We start from the raw sequence: 13007 nt of genomic DNA, 5'->3' as shown, positions 1-13007 counted from the left end.
CATGGGTTCATCTGGCCTGATCAAATGTACTCACCCCCTCTCTACCAGGAATGAATCCCGCCACACTTTCGCCTTCTTGTAAGAATGAAACCTGGTAAAACTGGAAGAATATAATGAGGAAAAAGGATGTGTTTTTGAATTGCGAGCATGAAATGTTTATGTGGGTGTACTTTCGCACCTGTTGACAGGTCGTTCTGTTTCCAACAGCTTGAGGATGGACTTGCCATCCATGTCTAAGGGAATATCCACTCCGGCCATGTCCAGCAAGGTAGGGGCTAGGTCAACGTTCAGGACTATGTGAGGATTACTGCAGGAGATCACAAACTTATAATCAACAATGTGTTATTTTTAGCATTTCGCAGTAAAGTTGTGAGGTTAATATCTTTGACTCACATGGCACCTGCTTCCACATTCGGCCCTCTCAGGTAGAAGGGGATTCGAATGTCAAATTCATATGGCATTGATTTGCCCTTGACCAACCCAAACTGGCCAATGTGATAGCCATGATCAGACATGTAAATGATGTAGGTGTTATCAAGCTCCCCAGTTTCCACTAACATCTTGTAAACCTGTGAGGGGGGAAAAACAGTAAACGGCAGGTTACAACATCTAGGCTAGTTACGCACAATCATTTCTACCTTTTTCTGTACATTTCAGAGGTATCTCTCATATGTTTTAGACACTGATGTGCCTCACCAATCAGAATCAGAATTGCCAAGTACCATGGGTTTACATGTACAAGGTATTTGTCCTGGGCTTAGTTCACTAGAAAGAAGATTCTGGTTTTGCTAGTCATTCCAATGCAATCTCACAACAATTCGTATGTATTTTACAAGGTGGCTAATATGAATTCGTATGACCTCACTTGTACGTTTTCGTACGCTTTGTCTAGACCCCAGTGATGGGTAGGTTTTGGGGTGGGGTTAGGGGTGACGCTTTCTGTAAAATCGTACAAATTCATACGAGTGAGGTTATACTAATTAGCCACCTCGTAAAATACGTACACAGTAAAAAGTAATACGCTCTATCTACTCAATAAAATTGTGGCAACAGATTACACGCAATATTATTAATCAAATTCAACATATAAGAATTGAGTTAGAATTAATCAAATTAATTCTTTAAAAGTCAACTATTTAAAATTAGCAAACAACATTACAAAAACCACAAACTGACATAAAAGAGTCAAACTGGCCAACTAAATGAAACACTGATCACCATAATGGTGATGAAACATTTTCAATAAAATCAACATCAACATCTAAACCTCCGTTAATTCTTGTGTTTCTCGTTCCTTCAGTGATTCTGCTTGTTATCATCAGGTGTCTTCAATGTTGGGAATTAAAAAAATAAAAGAGTTCTTAATTCATCTTTGACGTCTGTCTGTTATTCAGATATTTTTGTTTAAATTTTACTTTAATTTTACTTGTTATAAATGGTTGACCTTTAAGGAATTCATTTGATTAATTCTAACTCAATTCTATTTGTTGAATTTAATTAATAATATTGCTTGTAATCTGTTGCCAAAATTTTATGGAGTAGATATAGCGTACTTTTTACAGTATATGAATTGCTGTGAGATCGGGTTGGTTATTCTAGTAAACTAACAAATAATATTGCTTTCATAAAACTCGTAGGATGTAAATATTGTGTAACTTGCACTACCATTCAAAAGTTTGGGGTTGGTAAGCTTTTTTTTAATTATTTTTAAGCATTTAAGAAAATGTATATATATTTTTTTTTTAAGAAAAGTGTTTTTTTTAAGTTTCTTAAGCATTTATTTGATCAAAATATAGTAAAAACAGTAATATTGTGAAAATAAAAGGAATATTAAAACAAATAATACTTTTCTATTAGTAATTTTCTATTAATATTTTTCTTTTCTATAATAGTTTTCAATTCTAATATATTTTAAAACGTAATTTATTCCTGTGATGGCAAAGCTGAATTTTCAGCATCATTACTCCAGTCTTCAGTGTCACATGATCATGCAGAAATCATTCTAATCATTCTAACATTTCTTAATTATTATCAATGTTGAAAACAGTTGTGCTGCTTAATATTTTTGTACAAACTTAAAATAAAATAGAAATTTTAATAACTTTTAATCATTGTAATGTGTTCTTTCTGAATAAAAGTACACATTTCCTAAAAAAAAAATACTTACTGACCCCAAAATTTACTGTAGTGTACTTTCTTGACACAATATTGCGAATTTCTGTTTGTCTATTTTGCTCCGCCAATGGAAATAATTTCAAAGGAAGGCACAGAAGAACCACTGCGCATCTCAGAGCAACACATTCATCGTTCCTGAATGAATCTGTTTTGAAAGAATCAGTTCAGTGAATGATTTACTGACTTAGTCATAAACATAGTCATAGTCTTCTTGGTTTGTTCCTGAATGAATTATTTAATTGACTCACTCATTCAGTCACTCACTAGCATAACGATGTAACCTGCAGTGAAAAATTCGCACTACTAATGGATGGCACAGTGATAAAAACATATCAGTAGTGTCAGCACTCTTACAACGCCACACGGACAAAAAAAGAAAACATACAAGGATTGGAACTAACTTTTATCTAAAATATGATCTATGTGCTATATTGTGAGGTTATCATGATCTGTGACCTTCTCAACGCTGTCATCCACGGAAAGCAGGGTCTGTAGCCTTCTTCTCTGTAACATATTGGTAAACTGCATGTGCACAGGCTTCATGGGTCCCGTGTAACGCAGGATCCAGTGCTTGTCTGCGTTGGGGGCGTGGTTGTAGCTTGGTGTTCTGTGTGGGACATTTTCAGAATTGAAAAAAGTTTTCTGTGCCATTAGAAGAAATTATACATTTTTATATACTTCTCTGTCTCTGAGTAAAACTTAAAATTGTTGACAAGGAAATTTAGAGTCACAGTCCTACATTTTGTGCATAACTTGAGGCTACAAACGTCTGTGAATGGAGAAGCTTTGTGTGTAATGCATTGTGTGCTGCTTCATGGTGCTGAATAACACTGCTGAGAAATTTCATTGTGCTGCAGATTGAAAATGTCATTGTTGCAAAATTGTGCATTGTGCTGAATTCTGAAGTCTTGTTTCATATTGTAATAGGCCAATGCATTGTCATCTTTTGGTTTGCACTGTTGTTTGTGAAGATTTTGATTTGCATAAAGTTGCATACCAGCTGCAGCTTTAAGAATGAGCAATTAAAATGATCATAAAAAAAAAAAAAAACAATAGTAAAATAACAGTGAACTTGTGATTGCACATGTGTTTCCATAAAATAACATGCTAATTTAGAACAGAAAAATTTGCAGGCTAATCAAACACCACAAGGCCAACAAAAATAACAGTACATGCACTAGCAATAGGCTTTATACCTCTAATGGGACCTATGAATGAATACAGATGCAAATAATAAATCATGATATTATAATAATAGCACTGTATATCTCTCCTGAGCCTACTGTATAAACTCATTTGCTGGAGGCACTATGGAAACAATTACTGTACACAGAATACATAATCAAACCTCTGTTCCTGTAATAAACCAAGAAAATAAGTCATATGCGTTGGTTTATTAAAAGTAGCAAGTGTGTAATGAGAATAGTGGCTATACAGCGAGCATTATTTATTAGGCTGTCGTATCTCAAATGGCATGAGAACATTTGATAAAGTGCTGAAGACTGAAAAATTGATACTAAATGAGACTTATGAGACCACATGAAGCTGTGAACTCATGCAGACTGAATTCTCCAAGTGCGTAAGAGAGAGAAAAAAACAGAGTCTTACATGTGCTGAGATGCATTGGGGAAGGCGCTGCTGTACTGAGGTGCTGCGTCCTCCGGCCCATGGGGGGCAGCGTGGCTCAGGACCATCATCACAGGCCTGTGCGGGTACATCCTCTTTGACATACGGAAGTAGTTGATACTGTCGTTTGTGATTACATCAGTGAGATAATCCTGTAAAAGAAGTAATATTAAAAGGGAAATCTGTCCAAAACAAAAAAGTATCATTGTTATATATTTACTAAACAATATTACGAATTTTCAGCAGCCAATATTCCAGTCTTTCAGTGTCACATGATCCTTCAGAAATCATTTTAATATGCTGATTTGGTGCTCAAGAAACATTTCTTATTATTATCAATGTTGAAAACAGTTGTGCTGCTTAATATATTTTTGTGGAAACTGTGATATATTGAATATAAAGTCGAAAAGAACAACATTTATTTTGAATGAAAAGCTTTTGAAACACAGTGAATGTCTTCGCTGTCACATTTGTTCAATTAAATGCGTCCTTGCTGAATAAAAGTATTAATTTACTTAAAAATTCTTACTGACTCCAAACTCTTGAACGTTATTGTGTAATTAAATCTTAGACCATGTTTGTCCATGTTAAAACTTATTACGATCATGAATTTTGCTGATTGCCAATATAAATTGTTAGTAAGGGAATAAGGGAATTTAGGCATATTGGCATGATGTTCATTTTGCAATTTGATGAAGATTACAAATAAATACATTAATAATTTAATAACACTGTTAAAGACGGTCTTTACATTATCATCATATAGCGGCAAATCTACAATAAATTTAAAAATAGAGGAAATGAGTGTGTTCAGTTAAATAATACCTAATATCTAAACTCTCTAATATCACTCTCAGTGGTCAACCAATATGGTACCAAAATATTGTACAACCCTAAATATATATTGATAATATGGTAAATACTGTGAATGAGCTTACACTGTAAACCCTAATAAGTTGAGACTTTAATTTAATTGAGTTGACCTAATGTGGTCTTTTTATTGAATTAACTTAAATGTTTAAGCACAGATAACTTAAAAGGCAAATACAGTATTACACTCGGCCTATACTGTATGTAGGAAATACTATTAGTTTCATCATACAATATTCAGTCATGTTCTTTGGAAAGAGACAGCAGCCAACCTTCGGATACTGTGTGCCATGCTTTTCTCGGATACCGTTCCGGCACAATGTGTAGTTGTAGAAACGAGAGTTCTTCACCAGCGCTACCCATTCTCTCCAGCCAGGAGGCACATAAGAGCCATTATACTCATTCAGGTACTTCCCAAAGAAGGCTGAAACAGAAATCGATTATTTTGAGATCAAAAAGCAACTTAAAATGCAAAAATACTGCATATAAAAAACAATAACTGATAATTATACAAGCTATCTACTAACCTGTCCTGTAGCCTGAATTGTTGAGGTGGACGGCAAAAGTGTGTGGTTCGTGGTGGGCCTGCCAGGACGGTGATGAGCAGTTCTCGTTGTTGGTGTAGGTGTGGTGGTTGTGCACATATTTCCCAGTCAGGATGGAGGATCGAGAAGGGCAGCACATCGGAGTGGTGGCAAACGCATTGGAGAAGTGGGTGCCGCCCTGCATCATTATACGCTTTGTTTTGTTCATGGCCTGCATGGAGCCTTTAGGGAAAAACGGAGAATATATGTAGATTAGAAAAGAGAAAAATAGATTCAGATTGTTTTATGTAACAGATGCTTGACCATAAATTTCCTCCCTAAAAGGGTTTGAATGAAAAGCCTGAACAAAGACCAGCAGCGAGCCCATTATGTTGCCACTTCAGTGATTAAAGTGCCAAAAATCGAGTAAAAAAACTGCATGTTTGGCACAATGGACCTCAGCAGTTGGCCGATGCTACTGGGCTGAATGTGTAAGATGCCCTTTTTTCCAGAGAATTGAATTAAATATGATAATGATTCATAATTGTGAATCATACTCTGTATAAACTCACACGTGAGGTCACAATACGCACATATTCACAACCAAACACAACATGAGAAATGCAAATAGGCAACGCACCGAGTTCAATGTCCTGGTCATCAGTGAGAATGAGAATGATGTTTGGACGAACGTTTCGTCGATCCCTCTGAAGACGAGACCTGAGCCTCTGGCCTGAGAGGTATATGGTTCCATCCGAGGGGCAGAGGAACGTCAGGATGAAGGCAAGGAGAAGGGTGGCCGGTCTCCACCCAACTGCCATGACTTTAACCTGTCTTCCACCTCCCACACTAGTTAGTAAGGTCACAGTTTCTTCTCAACCTGAAAAACAAAACAAGAGTAACTGTAATTTATACATATAAGTCCATTATCAAACATTTCTTAGGATGCACCGATACCATTTTTTAAGGACTGAGTACGAGTACCGATACTTTTTTCTAGTATTTGCCGATACCAATACCGATGCCTATACATTTATTAATTTCTCTCTCTCTCTCTTTTTTTTTTATGTTGCAGTTTTCCAAGCACAACACAGTGAGACTAATGAATGTAGGACAGCTTCTTCATTATTACTCTAATGAAAAAAGTAATAATTTTTATGTGCTTGAAGAACAAAACTTTCAGTGTCCAATAACCTTCAAAGGGCATATATATATATATATATATATATATATATATATACCAATATATATAATTGTTGTTATATAAAAAGAAATTTACAAACAAATTACAAACAACAAATACTATAGAGATACAAATTAAATAAACTTGTTTTTCAGATACAGTAGGTTTATTTACCATGTATACATTTATTTAATATATTTTGTTATTTTATTAACATTAATGACAAATATAGGCTACGGTCCCTTTAAGACCGAATCCATGGATACTGACACATATCCTGTTTTCACCCAAATGTTTACATCCACTTAAGCCATAACCGACTGTATTTACATGAGATACTCCACACGATGGACATTTTGACAACTATGTGAATTTGACCATTCAGGCGCAAGGAGAACTGATCGCACGCAAGAAAGAGAAAGAGTGCGCACGAGAGAGGGCTTCTGGTCTGTGTCATTCAGCACGATTCCGCCTATCCCACCTTCACTAATCGATAACGAATTGTGATTGAAAGCATGCAGTTCGCAATGTGTGTGTTGTCATCATTAATTTTGAAGTATTTCCATACCTCTGAGGCTGACATTGTTTCTGCTGCTGCCGCCGGTGTCTCTGTTCACGGAAAATTCTGTCAGTTACGTCACGTGAGGTATCAGTCTTTGGTATCGGGGGTATTTTTACAAGTACGAGTACAAGTACAAGAGCTTGGTATCGGGCCGATACCGATACTGGTATCGGTGCATCCATAAACTTTTTTTTTTCTCACTGAGGTCCACTTAATATTACAAAACATATCTTTACTGTTTCTGATATCAGAAATAAGGATTTTGTTTTCACAATAAATGGTCTATTCAGCTTATTTTGCATTTAAACATGTACTCACAAAAAACTTTTATCACAAAAGACTCCAGATGATATGATATCATCACCAAGGATGCATTTATTTGATCAAGAAACAGTAAAAACAGTAATATCGTGAAATATTATTACAATGACCCAAACTTTTGAATCGTATAGACCTTATTTACCAGAGAAACAAGCGCGCCGCCATCTTAGAATATTGTCTTTGAACTTCCGTTTTTTGCGGTAGCTCTGTATATTTCTATGGCATCGCTGTTGAAGAATAATTAGCTGGTGAAGTGGATTTACCTGTTGTAGAGTTAATGAAAGTTATCATGAGCATTGTTATGTTTAAAGCAGATGTCTTAACAAATGTCTGTAGACCGGAAAGATTTTAAAATGAGCAGTTCATTCATAAATAGTAAGATCACTGTGGAAATACAAACCGGAAGTCAAAAGACAGCGACAGCAGCGCTGAAAAGGGGCGGAGCTACATAAGGTCTATAGGGTTTATACTGTGTTGTGCATTCTCTAACACACACAGCTAGAAGATCTCTCAGAATGATTTTTCAGATTTATAACATTAACTCGAACTGGCATTCACTGACAGTGGCACACACACACTCCTTCTCAAATGACCCTCCATTTCTACTCCTTTGGGCTTTCGGTCACCACGGGCAGAGTAACTGAGGAGCTCGTCCATATAAACGATCTTATTTATGATGCTTGGCATTAATTAATCATTAATGATGCATAGAGACCGACTCATTCTCGAAGTGTAACGATCGGATCAGTTGAACACATGGCAGCTGGTGTGGATGATAATGACAGCATGCTACAGGCCAAAAGGAGCCAGAGAGAGGGTGAATGATACGGGTCAAAGGTTAGAAGAGGAAAAGGTCATTATTAGAGAAGACAGTTGGGTGTTAATTAATTGGAATAGGGAGGGTATGTGATGTCTGATACAAATTGGTTATGGAAATGTATAGATGCATGTTTAGACTGACCTCACAGCCAGTTTTTAATGCATTAGAAAATGGTTTCATTTTGGTTTTGCCTAGGATTTTACAGTGGATATCAACCAAATCATTATCGTAAGAGTCAATAAAAGAAAAAAGACATGTAATTCATTAATATAACCTACTATGTACATTTTGCATTGTCTTCCCCTAATGTCCATATCCCCATCATAACAGACCGATTGAGAAACACTGAATTTGCTGAATTAAAGGGATAGTTCACCCAAAAATGAAAATTTGATGTTTATCTGCTTACCCCCAGGGCATCCAAGATGTAGGTGACTTTGTTTCTTCAGTAGAACACAAATGATGATTTTTAACTCTAACCGTTGCGGTCTGTCTGTCATATAATGCATGTCAATGGGAACTCCATCTATAAGAGTCAAAAAAACATGCACAGACAAATCCAAATTAAACCCTGCGGCTCGTGACGACACATTGATGTCCTAAGACAAGAAACAATCAGTTTGTGCGAGAAACCGAACAATATTTATATCATTTTTTACCTCTAATACACCACTATGTCCAACTGCCTTGCGCATGGCATCCGGTGTGTGAGGTGTGTACGCGTGTGTAGTTTAAAGGATTAGTCCACTTTCAAATAAAATTTTCCTGACAATTTACTCACCCCCATGTCATCCAAGATGTTCATGTCTTTCTTTCTTCGGTCGAAAAGAAATTAAGGTTTTTGATGAAAACATTCCAGGATTATTCTCCTCCTATCTAGTGAAATGATCTGTCATTTTCTAAAAAATACAAACGTCTATGCTTTATAAACACAAATGATCGCCTTGCACGTGCTTCTGCTTTCCGTATTCTTCAAAAAGCTTACGCTGTGTCCTACGCCTTCCCTATTCTACTTACGGAACAAACGTGGCGCCAGTTCCGTTTTTTCCTTAAGTAGAATAGGGAAGGCGTAGAACATACAGGATAAGCTTTTTGAAGAATACGGAAAGCAGAAGCACGTGCGAGGCGATCATTTGTGTTTATAAAGCATAGACATTTGTATTTTTTAGAAAATGACCGATTGTTTCGCTAGATAAGACCCTTATTCCTCGTCTGGTATTGTTTAAAGCCCTTTGAAGCTGCACTGAAACTGTCATTTTGATCTCCAACCGTTTGGAGACCATTGAAGTCCACTATAAGGAGAATAATTCAAATCAAAAACCTTAATTTCTTTTTGACCGAAGAAAGAAAGACATGAACATCTTGGATGACATGGGGGTGAGTAGATTATCAGGAAAATTTTATTTGAAAGTGGATTAATCTTTTAAACTACGCCAGAGCGCGTACACACCTCACGCACCAGATGCCATGCGTGCGCTCAAGGCAGTTGGACATAGTGGTGTTTTAGAGGTAAAAAATGATATAAATACTGTTCAGTTTCTCACACAAACCGATCGTTTCGTGTCTTAGGACATCAATGTGTCGTCACGAGCCACAGGGTTCAATTTGGATTTGTCTGTGCATGTTTTTTTGACTCTTATAGATGGTGTTCCCATTGACATGCATTATACGACTGACAGACCGCAACGGTTGGAGTTAAAAATCATCATTTGTGTTTTACTGAAGAAACAAAGTCACCTACATCTTGGATGCCCTGGGGGTAAGCAGATAAACATCAAATTTTCATTTTTGGGTGAACTATCCCTTTAAGGTGAAATTGCTGCCATACTCACAACCTGTTACAAATACCTCAATCTTAGACCAATGTTTTTGATTCACTGATACAGAAGCGAAAATTTTCCTCTGTTAAATAAGTACTACTCATACAAGATGATGTGTACAAGCGCAAAACACTCCACCTCTAACACACCAGAATTATTTGATAAAAGCCACAGCAGTTGTTCTTTTTTCCTCTGAGGAGGCCAAACAAAATAAGTCTAATAGCTGATAGTCAAATACAATGTAAGGATTTTGCTTCTTAACACAGCATTAACCCAACACACCACCAACTGTGATTGGTTACATTCAGAAAGAAACATGAGCTAAGACAGGAATTATTGTTTGTTTTGGACACCACAGGAAACCCATCTCCCTCAGCATCATCCCTTGAAACATAAATCCACATGGAAGTATCCCTTTCATGAAATTCAATGCTATCTTACTTACAGCTTACTTTCTTCAAATTCATATCACATAGGCTACAAGAGGAAACTCTTGCCAATTTCCAGCAGTTAAAATTCAACTCAGTGCCATAATCTTACCTCAGAGCGGTCAAGGCCAGGCGTGCTGTAGATCCAGGCACCCTGTGGTCTTCAGGGCAGAGGTGATCACACAAAGTTCACCCTTCAAACTAGCAGCCAAAACTTTTTGCAAGAGATGCCTTGAGGGTCTCCCACTGCTCAGCCCTGGACCCTCTCATCTAAAGGGTATTTTTAATCATTTTTTAATCTTATCATTTATCTGACAGATTTCTCTCCCGCATATATGCTCTTCTCCTCTCTCTCTCTCTCTTTCTGTTTCTCCCAACATCTCCCTCACAAACACTCACACAGCTGCATTCAGTCCATGTTAATTCTTGTTCTCTTCTCCGTCATTGTTCTCTCTCAGGGGAATGGATGAGGTCTGACCTTGGGGGTCTCCTGTTTTAAATTCTCTTGGCTGCTCTGTTTACCCCGGGCCCCTCCTCTCCTCCTTGTCCCTCTCCAGGACTCATTGCTGGCAATTGATAAAAACAACAGCTTGAGAAAAGAGTTAAATCTTAAATAGCTCTAGCTGGACAAACAGGAGATGTTTTTTTGTTTTTTTTTGTCATGAAAAGGAATGCTAACATTGTTAATTGCGACATACTGATTGCTACAAATAAACTTTAACAGTTGCATGGTGATGGGAGAGATATGTCGTGATTTTAAAGGCTCTTCATTACCGCCACACCAGTGAGAATAATTTATGACGAGGGGCTTGTGGTAAAATGGTGCCAGTATCAGATGTTCTGTGTATCTGATCTATCGTTCTGCTTGCCAGCGTGTCCTTTAGCGCTGAGCCCCTGTTATTGCTGCTGTCAGCGTGTTGCTCAGCTTGCATTGTAAATCGGGTTGGCAAACCTAGGGATATAATAAATGGCAGGAAAAAAATTGGACCTCAGTAAAACAATTTTAAACTCATCAAATCTCATTCCAATATTGGCAAAACTGCAATAACATTGATAAATTTTAGCTAGTTGTGAAAGGTATACATCTTAAAAAATAAATAAATCAATTCAAAAGCAAAAATATTGTCTTGAAAATGTTCTACAGAGGATTTAAACAAATAATATAAAATTAAAATTACATATGGTTACACTTTATTTTAGTGCCGTAGTTACATTGTAATTACTCAAATAAGTACTGAGTACTATTAATTAACTACATGTACTTACTATATAGTTAGGGTTTGGTTTAGGGTTAGTTACTTGTAATTATGCATAATTTACTGTTATTACTATAGAAAGTACATGTAGTAACATGTAACTACGGCACTAAAATAAAGTGTTACCTCACATATACACTACCGGTCAAAAGTTTGGAAACATTACTATTTTTAATAAAAGTCTCTTGTGCTCATTAAGGCTGCATTTATTTCATAATAAATACAGAAAAAAACAATAATATTGTGAAATATTATTACAATTTAAAATGATGGTTTTCTATATTAATATACTTTAAAATATAATTTATTTCTGTGATGCAAAGCTGAATTGTCAGTATCATTACTCTAGTCTTCAGTGTCACATGATCCTTCAGAAATCATTGTAATATGCTGATTTATTATCAATGTTGGAAACAGTTGTGCTGCTTAATATTATTTTATAACCTGTGATACTTTTTCAGGATTCTTTGATGAATAAAAAGTTAAAAAATATCAGCATTTATTTAAAATAGAAATCTTTTGTAACAATATACACTACCGTTCAAAAGTTTGGGGTCAGTAATTTTGTTTCTTTTGTTTTTTTGAAAGAAATGAATACTTTTATTCAGCACGGATGTGTTAAATTATTAAAAAGTGATAGTAAAGATTTGTACTGTTAGAAAAGATTTATATTTTGAATAAATGCTGTTCTTTTTAACCTTTTATTCATCAATGAATCCTAAAAAAGTATCACAGGTTCCAAAAAAATATTAAGCAACACAACTGTTTCCAACATTGATAATAACTGAGTATCAAATCAGCATATTACAATGATTTCTGAAGGATCATGTGACACCGAAGACTGGAGTGATGATGCTGACAATTCAGCTTTGCATCACAGAAATAAATTATATTTTAAAGTATATTAAAATAGAAAACCATAATTTTAAATTGTAATAATATTTCACAATATTATTGTTTTTTCTGTATTTATTATGAAATAAATGCAGCCTTAATGAGCATAAGAGACTTCGTTCAAAAACATTAAAAATAGTAATGTTTCCAAACTTTTGACTGGTAGTGTATATATATTAATTATATATCGCTTACAGATGTTTTAAGCATAAATGTAGCAAAAGTGTTTAAGGTTTACAACAAGTAAACCTTACATAAAACAAGTAAAAATCTATAAATTGTATTTAAAAAAATCAAGATAAAGGGAAGTTTATATTAAAAACTTTTTTTGATATTTCATTGTCTTTTTAGTTGCTTAAATTGCAAAATAATTTTCAGTTGTCTGTAGAGGTCATTTTTCTTTACTTTTGTATGATATATATCTTTTTTGTGTAAAAGCTAACTTTTACAAACAGGATGGTCTCTATCGCACAAAATTGGACCAAAGAAAAGTATCTCTTTCCAAATGCAGGTACTACTGATTGACAA

The 13007-nt window shown here is 35.6% G+C and overlaps 1 protein-coding gene across 3 annotated transcripts in view; it reads right to left on the bottom strand.

Annotated features, from left to right (window-relative positions):
* Positions 1-13007, bottom strand: part of sulf2a (sulfatase 2a) — a 38520-nt gene that overhangs the window by 7725 nt on the left and 17788 nt on the right. For 2 of the 3 annotated variants that reach the window (XM_051911771.1, XM_051911773.1), the window contains exons 2-9: positions 5836-6075; positions 5199-5438; positions 4944-5095; positions 3784-3953; positions 2632-2782; positions 394-569; positions 179-307; positions 35-100 (exon numbers count right to left, since the gene is read on the bottom strand). In XM_051911771.1, coding sequence (XP_051767731.1) covers positions 35-100; positions 179-307; positions 394-569; positions 2632-2782; positions 3784-3953; positions 4944-5095; positions 5199-5438; positions 5836-6016 — 1265 coding nt within the window. In that variant the 5' untranslated portion in view covers positions 6017-6075. Of the gene's footprint in view, positions 1-34; positions 101-178; positions 308-393; positions 570-2631; positions 2783-3783; positions 3954-4943; positions 5096-5198; positions 5439-5835; positions 6076-7403; positions 7526-13007 lie in introns of those variants that run through there. The other variant, XM_051911772.1, reaches the window with a different exon arrangement.

Source organism: Ctenopharyngodon idella, chromosome 11 (genome assembly GCF_019924925.1).
Source record: "Ctenopharyngodon idella isolate HZGC_01 chromosome 11, HZGC01, whole genome shotgun sequence".
NCBI lineage: Eukaryota > Metazoa > Chordata > Actinopteri > Cypriniformes > Xenocyprididae > Ctenopharyngodon > Ctenopharyngodon idella.
The sequence above is the reverse complement of the archived record's forward strand: the minus strand, read 5'-3'. Positions and strand labels throughout refer to the sequence as shown.